This window comes from Balearica regulorum, chromosome 5 (assembly GCF_011004875.1).
Source record: "Balearica regulorum gibbericeps isolate bBalReg1 chromosome 5, bBalReg1.pri, whole genome shotgun sequence".
Lineage (NCBI taxonomy): Eukaryota > Metazoa > Chordata > Aves > Gruiformes > Gruidae > Balearica > Balearica regulorum.
In genome coordinates, this window is record NC_046188.1 from 53274991 (window position 1) to 53291358 (window position 16368).

The following is a 16368-nucleotide window of genomic DNA, read 5'->3' on the forward strand; positions in this document are numbered from 1 at the left end:
TGGAAAGGGCTGAGATGCCTGTGGTGTGTGGCATCCCCTGGGACACTGCTTTAAGCCAGGGCATATGTGGTTGGGAGGGATGGAGAGAAACTGACCCATGGCAGCATGACCATGCGTTTCATGCAAATGTCCTTGGTCATGACTTCTGTGGTGGCCTGACACCAGTTGTCCTGAATGACGTGAGTGGAGGCATTATCTGGCTATTTCAGCATACTTGACTCAGCCACACAGATCCATTATATGCCATTTATAAGAGATTAATAAGTGATTAATTTGTTGGTGGAAGGTCAAGTGGGTGAGGGAGTTGCTCCATTGTAGCCTTTTGCGGATGTCCTTTTCTATTTCATGTGACAGGATGAGCTGCACATCTCAGTACCCCTGCCAATCATGTCCAGGCCCTTTATAAACGAGTGATAAATGCAATATGAAATAAAGCCTGGCAGCTTTGCTCGGCAGCAGGATGAACTCATTGACAGTCCTAGGTTGTATTCTGGTTTATGTTGCTTAGCCAGCTTTGGTAGCTGGTTGCTGGATGGCAGAGGGAGCGTGTTACCCTGAATGTGCTGAGGGATCTCTCTCCCTGATGGGCAGCAGGGCACCAGTATTGTATCTGGCACCGTGATGAGGTTGCGATGGACTACGTGGGAAGGGGAAGGTCCCTTGCACAGGTTTCTGGCATCTCCCTTTTCCCTAACCCCAACAGAGAGGCCAACGGGATGAATGCCAGGGGATGCTGGGTACCCTTCCCAGTTCTTTTCTAGTTCATGCAGCCCCATCTCTTGCGGGTGATGTTTTCAGTGGTGGCGGACACTGTTGCTTTTGCAGATCATAGGAACTTTGCTCTTGATGGCAATAGGATTTGCACTGGGTCGACGGGCTATATACCCTCTGGGAAACAGCATCCTTCCTGCCAGGGGTTGCGCATGGGTCCTCCTAAACCCTGTTCCCAAAACCTCTTCTCCCGTGAACCTGGCTCTGAGGGGGCAGCCTACCCAACACAAGCAGCGACCAAAGTCAACACAGTCCTGGCCTGATACCCGGGCGAGCTCAGGAGACAGGAATGTCCAATGTGCTGGGTAGAGGGTTCCTGGGTTTTTCTGGCACAGGTCTGCAAGGTCCAAAGCCTCTGGGAGGCATTTCATTTTCCTTTCTGGAATTAGCTTTAGTGCTGAAGATTGGGTTTGGGCCAGCAAAGCTTCCTTTGAGCCGTCGGCTGTGCAAAAGACTCCTCGAGTCTGCAGCGTTTCCCTTAAATGCAGCTCATCTGGTGCCAGAAATTTCCCTTGCTTGAATGTTATAATCTCCTCAAGTGCCGGTGAGGAATTGCCCAAAGGAAGTGTGACCTTTCCAGCAACGCTAGCTTGTCTGGAGCGGGCGTTCATGGCCATGTGGAATGGCGCAGCCTGTATCATTCTGCGGGAGGAGGAGGTGTTTTGTAGGGCAAATGGAAATAAACCCCCTCCCTTGGCTGGGGGTCTGGAGGGAGGTGAAGTCAAGAGCTGGATTGGAAATGGGCAGCCAGCCCCGGTCAGAGTAGAAGTCTGAGCATCCCAGATGCTTGGCAAGCTGTGACTTTGTGGCCAAAGCTGAACTGAGGTGCTTTCAGCCCCTCCCTACACCTGCAGGATCTCCTCAGGAGGAGACAAAACCCCTTCCACAAAGAGCATTTCACCCCAAACCAAGACCTCCATAAGCTATTGGCAGAGATGCAGGGACTGCATAAGAGAAATGACCCGGCGCCACAATGAGGTCTTGCTGGAGCAAGCCTTGCCTGCAGCTCCTGGCTGCCATGGCAGCAAAGCAGTCTCTCCATCCTCCCTTCCTTCTCCGGTCCCCCTAATGTTTGCGTGAGGGTGTGAATTTCCCTTCACCTTGCAGGAAACCCCCTCTATCCAGGCAGGTGACTGCATGCAGGAGTGTAGCATGCTGTAGCTCATCTTGGAAGTCTTCAAGCTTCAAGTCTTCTTGCTTTCCTTTTCCCTGTCCTGTGCTGGCTGAAATGAAGTGGGGAGCTCTCAGTCCCACTGGCAGCTATGAGCCTGGTTCTTCCCAAAACTTCTCCAGCCTGGGACAGACCTGGGAAAGTGCTGGCCAGAGCTGACGGCAGAGGTATGCGGTATCAGCCCGATCCTGAAGCGCTGGGTAATTATTTCTAGAAATGGGAAAGATGGTTGTGCAATACTACTGTGAGCTGTGCACATCGAGTTACTGAGTGTGATTGTGAGCAATTAGAGCAAATGGGAGACCATGGCCTCTTCTTAGAAAATGGAACTGTTTGGAAATTAAATCTTTCCACCTTTTTGCTTTGAAAGGCAATTTACCAGCTGACCTCCTCCTCACACTGATGAAGGCTTGGGCTTGTCGAAATTGAAATGGCACATTCAGCTTGCGGTCCAACAAACCCTTGTAGCTGACCCAAACGCAAGGACTTTGACAAGGTTTAGTTTCTCATTTGTTTGTTGGGGCTTTTTTGTTTGTTTTTCACTGAAGACAAATATTTGTGCTGCTAGGTCAGTCAAAAAAGGATTCGTCCTTTTCCCTCTGCTTGTCAGTGTGACTACTGAACCCCAAAGCATCGCTTATTAAACCTTGCTCTGCCTCTTTGATCATGAGAACGAGCTCTGAATCTGCTAGTAAACTGAGTTTAGGTGTTTGCTGGAGGGCGGTGATATTTCTGAACCCAGGGTGAGTGGGGGCTCGGTGGGGGCTTTATCCGAAGCCCTTATTCTTGAGAGGAGCAGGTTCGGAGCTCCCAGCACCACAGCCCTGCCGCAATGCTCAGTGGGTCTGAGCCCAGCACGGCAGCAGGCAACTCGGAGGCCGGTTTGCTCTGTGGCCAAGGGAGCTGGGAAAGACATTTCCCTGCTTTTGCAGACAAATCCTTCTCCCGAAAACGGTCGCCCCCAGTGCTGTCCTCAGCCCATCTGGAGGATGCAGGGACAGAATAGCGAGCCGGTGAGGTCATGGGGAGAGAGTTAGTCACATCCAACTGGGAAAGGGAGAGGGCTGCCAACCAACATTGCTCTCGCACCGTGGAAAGCTCGCGTGGTTTGGAGGGGACCCCCCTCTGGGGTCCCCTGGGTACCCCAGCCACGCTGGGGGCTTGGTGCAGTGCTGCCTGTGCAGTGGCTTCCTGAGGAGCTGGGGAAGGATTTAAATTGAAATGTAATTTGTTCTGGCATAGATGTTGACCTTGCTTCTCCTAACTGGGGCGATTTGGGCGAGCGGGGGTTAAGAGCTTTTCTGGATCAGAGACTATCTGGAGCTGTCGAACAAGGAAGGGAGATCATGGCAGAGTTTAATGAATGACTTCATTTATATATTAAAAAAAAACAAACACAACAACACGGTGGCTTCCTGCCAGGCCCACAGACAAGGGTTTCTATGGGAACCTGGGGGAAAACAATAAATAGGAGTGTGGGATGAGTAGGGAAGGGAGGAGGGGAGCCAGGGTTTTGGTCCGGGTCCACTTTGTTCCCCACGGAGAGCAAGGTGGCAAGGGATGACAAGAGGGGAGAAGGGGAAAGGGCGGCTGAATTTGCTGCTTGCAAAAAGACTCCACCCAAAATAAGGCAGGCAGTAATTATTACGTGGCAGCAGAGCGGTCTTTTGGCTGAGTCCGGGATCTGCTTTGTTCCCTGCTCCTCTGTGGGCTGCGTGGGGATGGGTGACCTGTTTCCATCTGGCTCTGCATCCCAGCTCTGCTGCCTCGGGGGACATGGGAGTTTGGGAGGGCAAGGATGTGGGGTCACTCCCAGCTTCCCGCCAGGGTGGTGGTGGGACCGCTCCATGGAGGGATGCTACTGGGGCTACGCATGGCCGTCCTAACGGTGCCACAGAGTGAAATAGGCTCTGAACGAGTCTTCCCTGGAAAGGTTGACAAGATTCATAGTGTAATTAGAAAAGCCAAAAGCCAAATTTTTCTTGAACAAAATGTCTCAATCCCATTTTTTCCCCCCTTCCTTTGCCAGTACAGGGGGGAACTGTCCTGAACCTCGAATGAAAACAGCATCTCAGTGAGGCCCTTGGTGAAGTGAGGCCTTCTCACACAGTTCATAGTTCAGGTTGTGGGCAAAGCCAGGCAGGCTGGCAGAGTGGCATGTGTGAGGTTGGCTGAAACCTGCCCCTTGTTCACTCAAACTGGGCTGAAACAAGTCTCGACTAAGGTATTTTTGGGTTTTTTTCTTTTGGGGGGGGGGTGGTTCCCCGCTTTTCCTTTCCACAAGTTCTTTGCCCCACTTGAAACTGATGTCATACCACATCTCCTACTGCGCAGGTTCATCCTATAGGGACTGCAGTCCTTGGGGTGTGCCTGAATGGGTTGGGGAGTCACAAGTCAGGCTGGGTCCTGCTGCTGGCGGGAGGTCGCCTTCCCAACTCTCATGTGCGTGCCTTGTGCAAGAGCATATCTGTAAATAGGACTTGCAAATGGCAGGTGAAACAGCCTCCATGATCTGGCCAAGCCAGGGGTGAGTGAGGTGAGTGAGCACCAGCATCTGCTCCAGCATCTGCCCCGGCATCAGCCCTGGGTACCACAAGTCATACCTGCCCTGCTCTGGCCATTGCAGGCTCTTTGGGTTAGCTGTGACCCTGCCACCACCATGTGTCCCTTTCTGCCTGCATCCTGGCTGGTGCCGCCGGTGGTGGAGCAGGAGCCAATCCTGTGTGCAGACCAGTGTTATCACCAGAGAGGAATGTGGCAGCTGCCTTATCGCTTCCCTTGGAGATGTGAGAGGCCATTCTGCTGACAGAGGTGTTAATATCCAGCAGCTGAGATGTCTGGGAGAAGCCAGGGCAGGTTTTTCTTCTCCTCAGGGGAGGCAGGAAGGAAGCACGGCAGGGCAGAGTAGGGCACAGTCACTGCCCTCCACTGCTGTTCTCTCTGCTCCTGGTCAGGCAGGAGCAGCTCAGCTGCTTAAGGAAACTCGCTCCCAGGGTGCAGATCTCACCTGCCCTGGGCCAAAGCTTGCGATGAAGGTGTAGGATTTCTTTCAGCACTGCATGACCCTTTAAACCCCTCCTGGGGTGCAAAGCTGCTTTGCAGGAAATGGTGCTTCCCCATTGGTGGCTGGTCCGGGAAGAGGGGGATACACACCACATCTTCCTCAGGGCAGGGGGGAAAGACTCTCCTTCATCTCTCTCCCAGTCCATGTGTCCCACCTTATCCTTGCACATTGGTCGGTCTCACTGCAGAGCCGCGCTGATGGAGGCAGGGATGTTGCTTTGAAGACTACCACTGATGGTGGCAGCATTCCTCTGCAGGAGACCCCCACTTGTCAGGGGGGAGCCCAGGCACCTCAGGGGCAGGTATTGCCAGGTTTTACAGGCACTGCCTGATGGTGTTAAGGATGGGTTTTCCCTCTGGCTTGGCAGGCTGACAGCGCAGTGGAGCGTGGAAGACGAGGAGGAAGCAGCAAGAGAGCGGCGGCGGCGGGAGCGGGAGAAGCAGCTGAGATCCCAGGCAGAAGAGGGTTTGAATGGCACCAGCTCCTGCTTGGAGAGCGCGGATCTGGCACAGGAAAACCAGTAAGAAATACCTGTGGATAAATCCTTCAGCAACACACTCTCTTCTTGCAGCAAAACCCTCCTGCATTCATGGAGCGGGTGTCTCTATTGTTCTGGGTGGTTTGGGAGATGGTGAAGTTCCCTAATAAGTTTGGGTTGGGGGATTTAACCCAGACTAACAAATAATGTGTTTCTAATTTGGGCAGAAAAAGCCAGAATCCCTGCTTTGCTTTTTTTTTTTTTTTTTTTTTTTTTTTGGTTGGAGGCAGGGTGTTTTATTGCCCTGAGAGTTTAAACTAGGACAGCTTGGGTAAGGCTGAGCTCAGGCAGGGAATCCCCATCGCTAGGGATTTCAGTTCCTGGTTAAATTTTACCTTGTGAATCATCCTATGCCGAAACGAATGGAAATTCCTGGTAAGTGTGAAGACAGACATATGCCTGAGGATGTGACATGCGGCCCCGGGCAGCCTATGGCGCTGGCGACTGAGCGAGCAATCACCTCTCCCGGCCAGGCTCCCCACTCCTCCCTTGGAGAATGCTGCCCCAGCAGTGGGGAGCACAGAGCATATCCTGAGCTGGTGCAGTTCACAGCTCCGAGGGTTCAAGTTAACTTGATGCTTTAATGGGGCAGGTCCTAAATGGAAATAGCTCAGCATCTCCATAAATACCTCCTGAGCTAATCTGCTGTCAGTCATGTCCCCAGCATCCCACCTCAGCACCCCACCACAGCCTCCCTGTCTCCACAGTTCAGCAGCCCAGGTACTGTGCAGTATTTTGGCCAGCACAAAAACCTGTCTGCACTCTGAGTTGCCAAACTCTGTCTTAAAGACCTTAGTCTTCCCACTATTTCTGTGTTTAACTTATTTCTGAATATTTTAAACACAATGGAAAAGTGGTGGCAGGATTTGGGATTACAGTCAGAGAGAAGCAGCAGCTTCATTTTACTGGGAAAATAGCAAAAGCTATTATAAAAATCTATTTTTTCCATGAAAAGATCGGGTTTTTTTCTCAAATACTTCCAAAATTATTCAGGACTTGTTTGTGTGTGTGTGTGTGTGTGTGTGTCTAAAAGTACTGCAAAGAAGCTTAAACATCTTTTGTGGAAATACACCCCGTGATATTCTGCAGACAAACCCACTGCAGTCTGCCCTAAAAGCAAACAGAAGATCTGGAAAGTAATAATAATTGTTAGTTTTGCCAACCCCCCTTCACACAGGGGCTGGTAAATAATTCTCAAAAGTCTTTAAAATGTCTGACAAGATCTCTGGTCTCTGCTTTACCAGGAGATGCTGGGAGCAGCCTCAGGCACAGAGCAGCGTGCAGCAGCCCCAGTAACCCAGCTTGCAGGCTCCGGTCCCGTGGGCAGACACACTGCTGACCCCACGGGACCGTTGGCAGTGCCCAAATATAATTGAGTGCTTAAACATCTGCAAAGGGGGGCAATGACAAGAAGAACTCCTAAAATGAGGGGGTTTGCTCCCTGTTCCGTGATGCTTCAGCTCATGGGCAAGGCTTTACCGGGAGGGATGTTTCTTCTCTGGCTATCCCCTGGTTTCTTTTGCAGCTGCTGAAAGCCACCTGGGCTTGCTCATGCAGCCGGGGTCAGCCCTGGCTATTAATCTTCTGAAAAGCTTTACTCTCTCTTGTGTAAACACTGCCCCCTCCTTCCCTCAGCTCTTCCTGTGCTGGGACTCATCTCATCCATGTCTCTGCTGTTTGTGCAAACCCGCCCTTGGCATTTCCCTTGCACCAAAAGGACAAAGTGAACCTCCTCTACTCCCTTCCCCCCTTAAAAAAAGAGAGAAATAACCCCCAAAATGGCTACTTTGCAGAAAAGACACACATAGCCTTGGGAACCAGAGGGTTGGACATCAGCTTAGGCTGTGCTGATGGGGCTGTGCTGGCTTGGTGCTTCCCCAGGGGCTGGGTTTGCAGAGGGGCACAGGGAAGCGACCAGTTTGCAAACAGCATTTGGCCAGTCTCACCTGCTCCCTGGGAGCTTTTCTGATAGCCTGAGCACACATTTGTGGTCGGGGCCACAAATACTGGAGTGATGCTGCCTCGGGCATCATCAATGCTGCAGCTCACCTGAAGCCCTGACGTGGGACACAGCAGATCCGTGGTCCCATCCTGGCTCTACATCAAATTTCCTGAGCGTTGTCCTGAGGCAATCACAAGCTACTGCTAGAAGTGCAGCGGAAAATAACCAAGCCTGGGTTGTGATGTCCTAGACCAAACACGGTGTTGTGCTCAGCAGTCTAAGGGGATGCTGAAGTGTGGCAGGAGCTGGGCTGTGCTCAAACTTATGGCTGAGCAGCCGTTTTCAGTGCGCACCTCTTGCTACCCTGCCTGGTGAGGGCATGTGTTTTTTGTAAACCCTCAGCTCCTGCAGTCAGTTCAATATGAGACTCCCAAATCTCAAAGAAATGCCTCATATTTCAAGCCACCAGGGTCATGGAGGACACGAAGCATCCAAGAGCCCAGAAAGGCAAAGAAAAGACTTATCCACATTTATTACATATTTTGAATCTCTGAGTTTTAAACTAACCTGTGGGTCCCACATGCTAATTCCCATTCCCAGATGATGTGACTGCCCTGCACCCCAAAACCATCTGTGAAGCCACTTCCTCAGGCCGATGCTTACAACGTGGCCACCCATCTTGGACCCCTGCCCGGGAGGCAATTCTCCTTGTGAATGCAAGGAAAGAAATACAAAAAAACCCAACAATCCTCATGCATGGCCAGCCTGCATCTGGTGCCAGCAGCTGTGCACCCTGGGAGGGCTGTGGCTCCCATACAGCAGTAGAGCAGTCATGCAAGTGCATGTGACTGGCTCAAAGGTGTGGGGGAACGTGAGGATCCAACCCAGAACTTGAGCCAGTGTCCTAATCTTTGGATCTTCATGCCTTCCTCATCCAGTGAGCTGTTCCTGGTCCAGCTCCTGCTGATTCCTTTTGTATGGGGCTATGTACAAGCATAGGACAAGCAGCAACTGCATTTGAAACACCTCTGGTCCAAACAAGCTATGGCCAGCTCCGGTGCAGAAGAATACCATGGACTTTTTGGTTTTGATGTGCTGCTTGTCTTATGCTCGCCCATGTGCTGCCCCAGAGACCAGGCTGGCAGCAGGGTGCTCCTGCCAGAGACACGGAGCTGCTCCTTCTTCTTCTTCATCTCGCAGTGATGCCCCGAGAGACCCCCTTTGTACAAGGGTGCTCCTAAGCATGTGGCAAAGGCGTCTTTCTTGTAATGGTGGGATAAGTGGGATTTGGAGCAGTCAGAGGAAAGAAGATGCAGTACCTGAAGGGAGAGAAGGACAATATCACACTGAGGCTCTTTCAGGCCAGGTTTGGGTTTTTTTGCATCTCTCATCCTTATTTTCCTTCTTGCTATGTTTCAGCTATGACTTTAAACCATCCGGGACTTCGGAGCTGGAGGAGGATGAGGGGTTCAGTGACTGGTCCCAGAAGCTTGAGCAGCGCAAACAGAGGTGGGTAGGACACCGTGCCAGCAAAAGTACTGTCCCTGAGGAGGGGCAGGATGGGTCCCGCACTGCTGGGACAGATGCTCTCTGCCTGCCATTTGGGCTCACGGACTGCCCCTGGCTTTGGGGATGTTTGGATTGAGCTTTGCACTCCAAGCGATGGCAGCCTGCCAGGACGCCTGGGTTTGGAGGAGTGACAACAGCGGATTTAAGCCACCTGAGCTGCTGCAGGGGCTGAAACGGCCTCTTAACATAATCCAGGCCAGCCTAAAAAGCTGTTCTAAGTTATTGCTGCTTCCTGGCTCATGGCAGCATAGTGGGTGTTATGGACCCAGCCCACCTTGTGCTTGACTCCTCTTTAAGCAGGGGAAAACAGGCAGCAAAGACTCTGAGAAGTGCTTGTGTGCCGGCTGTTTAGTCCCCATCTCCCATCATTCTCCTCTTGCTGAGCTGAACCAAACTCCTGCCTTAACTACTTCCTCTGGGCTTTGTCTACCTGCATGTGAACTCTGTGACTCAGTACTCTCAGCAGCCTGATTTTATAAGGAATTTTACCCTGTGATAACACAGCCTCTTCTTTACCCCTTGAGACTGAAAAAATGCCTAAGATTAATATTTACTGCCAAACAAATAACTAGAGCTTGCCTCTTCCTTACTTTTTTCCAAACACTGTAGCTAAACCACTCTGCAAGCTGTACCGTTGCAGCCCCAACCCCACAAGCATCACTCGAGCACCTCACTGTGGCACTGATTATCACATCTGTGAGAGCAATTAGAAATCAGCCCCATCTGCTTTCCAGCACGCTGCTTCTTTTTCTGCCCCCCTTGCAAAGAGCTTGTCCAGAGAGGAAGGCTGCTGCTATCCCCTTCTTGGCCTTCAAAAGAGAATTAGCTGGAAGGGTTGCATTATTCTTTCCAGAAATTGCTCCTTGGGTTTTTATGTGATGCTTGTGTTTGTTCTGTAGCAGGGCAGGAGGGTGCTGAGCAGGGGAGGTGGCACCTGTGGCAGGTGAAGCCCATCAGAGAGGGGAGGTGCTTTAAAGGCAGCGGTTGTAGGGGGACTTTTGGCTGGAGGCTGGCTGGGAGAGGCAGCTGAAGGGGTTCAGGCCCTGTGGGCTTATTGGGAGTGGGCTTTTTTTGCAAAAGCTGGCCTTGCTTCCTAGCAGGTGGCTGTGCCCTGTAAAGTCCCTTCAGTTGCTTTTCCCTTCCTCCTTGCTTACCTGCCTCACCCAAAGGACAGGCTTGGCGTGCGGTGTGAGCTCAGGTAGGCTGTGTGTCTGGCTGGGGTGCCCTGTGCAGGGACAAGCAGTGCTGGGACCAGGGCTTCCTAACTCCCCTCTCTCCTGCTTAACCGAATATGGAGCAAACCCTGGTTTTTCATGTGAAGGATGTTTAGGTGGTGGCTACGACTGAGGTGATGGAGATAGTTGCTCTCCCTTGGATAGAGCTAAAACAGATTGTGCATCCCCTGAGGGTCTCGGTGCTAAGGCATGTTTTCTTTTTGGTTCTGGCTCCCCACTTTGTGGGAGGAGATCCATGCCCCTGTAGCTGTCAGCTGCATGCAAGAGGGTGGGAGCTGGGTCAGACTAGCTGCCTCCCATACAAAATTGCTGTGGTGGGAAAGGCATCCTATAGTCTGCATCATATCTGCTGGCCTAAAGTTTTAATAGAAGCTTGCACTTTAGCTGGAGGTATTGCTGGTATTCTGTTTAAGAGAAACTAGTTGAGGATGTATCAGTAGCAAGCTAGCAAGCCAGCATACGCATCAGCTTTTCCGCTGTGTGGTCAGTTGAGAGGGCTGGACGGTGGCTGTCCTTCCCAGCAACAGGAAGTTATGTGGAAAAGCATAGCTTGACCTTTTTTCACATTTTGGTGCTGGCTGGTAAGGCAGAAATGGTGAATCAGCTGTGTGCTTTGGCAATTTCCTGCTAGCCAGCTCTCTAGTGTTGCTGTCACAAGCCAGATGATTTTCTAAGAAATGGGCAGGAGGAGAAAGCTATTATCTGGCTGGGGAAAGTAAGATGGCAATAACATCTTGGTGCACAGCTGTGAGCCAGTGAGAGCTCTGGGGTTATGTGCTCTCACCCACTCTGTGCCCAAAGGCATGGGCTGTTCTGCTTTACAAAGCCGATTGCTTAAACATACTCCTGGGTCTCCTGTCTGCAGCCTTAGAGACCTGGAGGAATCCTCTTGTACAAAGCCCACTGTGGTTTTTTAAACCTGAGCCAAGGGGTGACCCTGGCTGCTTTGGGACTCCTTTGTTGGAGTTTGTGCTGGGCTGTGACATGAGTAGAGGTGTCATTTATTCTGGTGGGTAAAACTGGGGCACAGGGTGAGGTGTGGACATAGCATTGCCTGCAAAACACTGTGCTTTGCAAACAAAACCCAAACCCCATGCAAGTGGTTGTGCAGCCTTGCCCTGCAGTTTAGTTTCAGCTAGGGAAAAGGGGGATTTTGGGAAGCGTGTTCATGTGTCATTGATTGGATCCTCCTCCAGCAAGAGGCTCTGTTAACATGGAAGATGAGTTAAGGAAGAGGAAGGCTGTGTTTGGTGCTCCGCATTGAGTTAATGCTAGGATCAATAGGGGCAGTGGCAGCGTGTCAGTGTTTGTGCACCAGGATCACAGAACACGCTGACTGTGCTGGGGTTTTGGCTGTAGCAGAGCAGAGGTGAGCCAGCACCACATCATGGTGGTAGTGTCCTCTCTACTTGGGATCCATGCAAAGGCCAGGACTCAGTGTTCAGGTCTGTCTGATCTCCACTTTCCTGCAGGTCTTGCCTGCAATGAGGCTAGAAAGGTGCAGATACCTTCAGCTCTGCCACAACTCTTAGTTGAGCTGTGCCTTGGGTATTCAAAGTGTGGGAGTGTGATGTGACTGCTGTTAATATCTGGGTGACTGGAACTGGATGGGACCGTGGAAGTGGCTGTGAGCCGTGGTGTAAAACACCCAGCAAGTTCTAGGCTTTGGGGAGTGATAAAATTTGACTTCTAGAGGTCTGAGGCACCTGATGGTGTCTGTAGGCTTATAACAATGTGTTTTCCTTCTTTGACCTCTCTCCCCCACCTCTAGGTCTCCACGACAGTCATATGAAGAAGAGGACAGTGGTGTGAGGGAAGCTGAAGTCAAACTGGAGCACATCCAGCTGGATCGGGAAAGCCTGGAGGAGATCCAGGAGGAGAATGTGGTTACTGGGGAGGAAGAGAGGCTGTGCCAAGAGCAAGAACGGGTCCAAGAGCAGGATGAAGAGGAGAGAGCTGAGCAAGAGGTGGGATCAGGAGGATCTGACCTTCTCCCCACAGGGCTAGTGGGAGAGCTGGAGCTGGGGGCTGCTCTCCAAGAACTCAGCTCACCATTGCTGCTTACGCTGCTGGGTGTTGAGCCCCCATAGACAAGCTGTCATGGCATAACCTGGGGCTGGTACCACTCTTGCCTATGTTCCTTCCTGGGCTCACTGCAGGCAGCCTCTGCCCTTTTGTGAGGGTGGTGTGCTTGTTCCCAGAGCTTGTGGTGGTTTAGTCATGTTCTTACAATACCAAGAAGGAAAGTGCTACTATTTCTCCTGTGGTTTTGTGGGCAGTGAGTAGCTCTTCAGAAGAACTCAAATCTAAATTTTACTGCGTGTTTTTTCTCTCCTCAGCCTTTATCACTACTTTGGAGTACTTTGGCTTGATGTATCTCTAAATCTTGCATTGTTCCTTGCTGATGTTTTCTTTCTTTGCTCTTCTGATGAGGTGTAATTCCTGGTAAACAAGAGAGACAAAGCTGGAACTTGAGTGGTGTGGAAGTCCGTTAGGGTGGCTGAGCTGCAAATATCTTATGTTGTACATGGATTTTGACTTGCTGAGGCTAGTATGCTTTTTGAATTTGAACTGTGTATGTGACTCTTTCTAGCCCTTTATTCTAAAGGCAGCTGCTCTCTCTCCTTGTGGCCTCTAAATGAGAAATTCATTTTCCTATTTCAATAGTGGTAAAAAAAATCTTTATTAACTGATGCAAGGATCCCTTTCCACATCATTTTGGAAACTTGAACCTGCAAAATTTCTCAGATTTTGGCGCGCCCCCCCCCCCCCCCCCCCCCCCCGCCCCCAAATTAACACATTCTTCCTGGATGTTTCAAAATTAGATGATATGAACTCAAAGCTTCTGTGCTCGTGTATGTGTTTAGTTTAAAGCAGGAAGCCTAGGAGACAGGAGAAGAAACACTTTTGTTGCATAGTAAGCACTTTGACCAGCTCACTTCCTGGCTTGTTCATTTTCTGCACTCAGGAAAAGAAGAGAAGGAGAAATGAAGAAGAAGAAGAAACACCAGAAAAACGCCAGAAGGCCCCAAGCCCTGCCAGCCTGGAAGAGGAGGAGCTGTGCTCTGACCACACCGCAGTGTGCTCCATGAAGGTTTGTGTTCCTGGGGTCCCTTTGGAGGTGATGGCAGCTATCGCAATAGAGCACCTAATTAATGATATAGAAAGATGACCCAGGGCTTGCAGTAACATAGGGTGTGAATCCTGTTATCCCACTCCTGCTGCAGGCTGGGACAAGTCACTGGATGTTTCCTTTGTCTTCCTTTGTTGTCAGCCTCCTCTCCTCCTGCTTTGCCTGCTTGAGCTGTTGGAGGCTGTAACTGTCTCTGTGTATATTTTGCCAATCACCATACATGTCTAAAGCTCACTGAGGACTCCAGGGAATATTGTAATACTGAGAAAGATGTCTGTGCTTTAAACTTGTGAATTTGGTCAAAGATGACACATTAATTTAATCAGAAAATGAAATTTCCCTTCCCCAAAACTCCCCCAAAACTTGAAGCACTGGAATTTCCCTATCTTACTTAGAATAAAAGTATGACTTAAGTTTTTTAAACAAACTGGGATTCCTGATCTCTGAAGCATTGTGTCCTTCCCAATCGCATGTCTGCATTCATGCTCTTGTGAAACTTCCATTTTTAACACCACCTGAATTGCTTCTCATGACTTCTGTTGCATTTGCTACAAATCCTCAGTTCTATGCATGTGCTTTTAAATACAATAGCTACAGATAAGTGGTTTCTGTAGCAAATGGCTTTTTGTCTTTGTAAGCCCTAAGCTTGTTGATTATAGCAGTGAGGAAAATGATGAGGAGCCTGGGTAGCCTCTTAATCTGGTATTATCTTTGCTTTTTTGCATTTATATCTCTGCTATTTGATGCTTAGTCAATATTTCCTGGATGGGGAGGATTGTATGAGCACTTCCTCTTGCACCAGTAAATAGATTGTAAGAGAAAGGTTTCATCATCTACAACCATCAGATTCTTGCTTTTTATGGAGAAGCCTTTTAAAAATCAAATAGAGAGGGGAGAAAGGGTGGGTTTGGATGCAGGCCATGTCCTAATGTTAGATCTGAAGAGTGGGGTGAGGGTGGCCAAAGCATATCCCTGGAGTGGGACCAGTGGGGAAATGTGGGAAACACTTCCAGTGTCTTTTATGTGCTGAAACTCTCGTTGTTACAACCCCAAAACACATATAGCTTCCTGACCTGAGCTTAACTGCTGCTGTTAGGATTAGCCCAGGGAAAGGTTTAGAAATATAGTGTCTGTGGTTTATGACGGTGATGTCAGAGCTCACCAATACACAAACCCAAATGTAAAGCTGTTCAGGAAAAATATGAGCTTGGGATCCTTCCAAAGGAAGGAGGCTCTTTACACCCTAGCTAGCAGGGCTTTATGTGAACACTAAGAATTAAACACATTGACCACCAAGAAGGTGTTTTGGCATGGGATCAGTCAGCAGACAGACTGTTTGCAGTGGAAAGACAAGAGCATCTGCAGTGGGTGGTGAGCTCCCCTGCAGCTGTGGCAGGTAGAGGCCTGGTACACATCTGGGGCAGGCAGATGTTGGGATGCAGTGTGATGGGGTGTTTGGGATTCAGAGGGCTAGTGTGGCCTGGGGGCTGAAATAGATGTGTGGTGGCAGCGGGGAAGCCTTGTACAAGCCCCTTTTTTGTCCCAGGCTGCTTGTGAGCTCTGAGTTTTGAGGTTGGCTGAGTGAGAAACTGGTTTCTTCTGGTCTTTAGAAAGTGTTTGGGGCCTGAGAAATGCACGACTCTCACTGCAGAGAATTGCCATACAGGGCAGAGGGAGGTGGACTCCAAATAGCTTAGGAAAAGTTTGTTCCCACCTAGACTGTCATGCTAAGATCTACTGTCACCTACAGTTTGTTTCTAGGCCCCTCTGTGTTTAACTTGATGCTCTTTCATGACCTTTTGGAAGCACCTGTGGGTGGTTTGCACCTGCACAGCATCTCTCTTGCAGGGTTGGCAAGATTTTTTCCTATTGATATCTTATCTACTTGTGGTTGAGAAGCTGAGACATGGGCAGGGATCTAGCTGATTCCCCTTTCAGGTGCTCTTATGCCCCATGAGGTGCCAGCCTGCCCATCAATGTCCCAGAGGGATGGGCAACCCAATCTCTGAATCTCTCTCACGGCTCAGGCAAGCATCGGTTCCTCCAACACTGAGCAAAGGAGCAAGCTGGCAGGAGCTGGACAGCCTGCTCAGCAGAAATTGCTGGCTGGAGGGATCTCTGTCATGCTGCTGTGTTGGGACCCCGCAGAGTGACTCTCCCTAGTACATCTCAGTTAGGGTTGCACTGTTTGGTGGTGGTTGTGCTCTTCTCTAATGGGCTTTGTCCTCTTGGGCACAGCTGTTAAATGTGTCCTCTCTGTGATGCTGTCTTGTCTTCTGCTTAGCTAAAACTTAGCACCAGCATCTTGAAAGTGTCTTAAAATGAGCACTTAGTGCTGCTTTTTATCTACTAAGTTGGTAGGTGATGTTTCCCATGGCACAGGCAGCAGTATATGGGGAGAGAAGACCCCTTGTTACTTGGTTGCTGCTTCTTGGCTCTGTGGGAGCTGCTGTTAAGAAATAGCCTCCCCTTTGATTTGAAAGTGATTTTTCTCTTGGTGATCTTGTATTCTGGGGCACAGAAGAGCTGTGAGGTTTAGCAACATTTCAGCTTTCCTTTATTCAGTGGTTGTGTAGTGTTTGCTTGTCTTCCTGTCTTGGCCAAAGAGTTCTTGCACAGGAACCTCTCGTGCAAAACTGTCTTTCATGATGGTTTGACCTGAAGGGCTGCCTTGCAAGTGGCTCCATGTGTTGACTTGCCCTGTCTGTGTGCTTCTCTGGTGTGGATAAGTTGCGATGTAACTCATGCCTGTGCTCCTCTTGTGCTTGGCTCCTCTTTTGCAGATGTGGCTGGCAGCGCCTCTAGTTTTCCACCTTGTCTTTCCACGCTTGTCACTTTCTCTCTTGTGTCTGGCTGGGAAACCAAGTGTCTGAGAAATTTTCCCTGCTCAAGGACCAGGTATCTGGTCTTAGTTGCTGTTTCAGCTGACAGTCAAGCTGCATGTT

At 50.2% G+C, this 16368-nt stretch overlaps 1 protein-coding gene across 2 annotated transcripts in view; it reads left to right on the forward strand.

Moving 5' to 3' along the window:
- Positions 1 to 16368, forward strand: part of LSP1 (lymphocyte specific protein 1) — a 50791-nt gene that overhangs the window by 20769 nt on the left and 13654 nt on the right. For both annotated transcript variants that reach the window (XM_075754933.1, XM_075754934.1), the window contains exons 2-5: positions 5374 to 5526; positions 8906 to 8995; positions 12062 to 12257; positions 13259 to 13384. In XM_075754933.1, coding sequence (XP_075611048.1) covers positions 5374 to 5526; positions 8906 to 8995; positions 12062 to 12257; positions 13259 to 13384 — 565 coding nt within the window. The remainder of the gene's footprint in view (positions 1 to 5373; positions 5527 to 8905; positions 8996 to 12061; positions 12258 to 13258; positions 13385 to 16368) is intronic.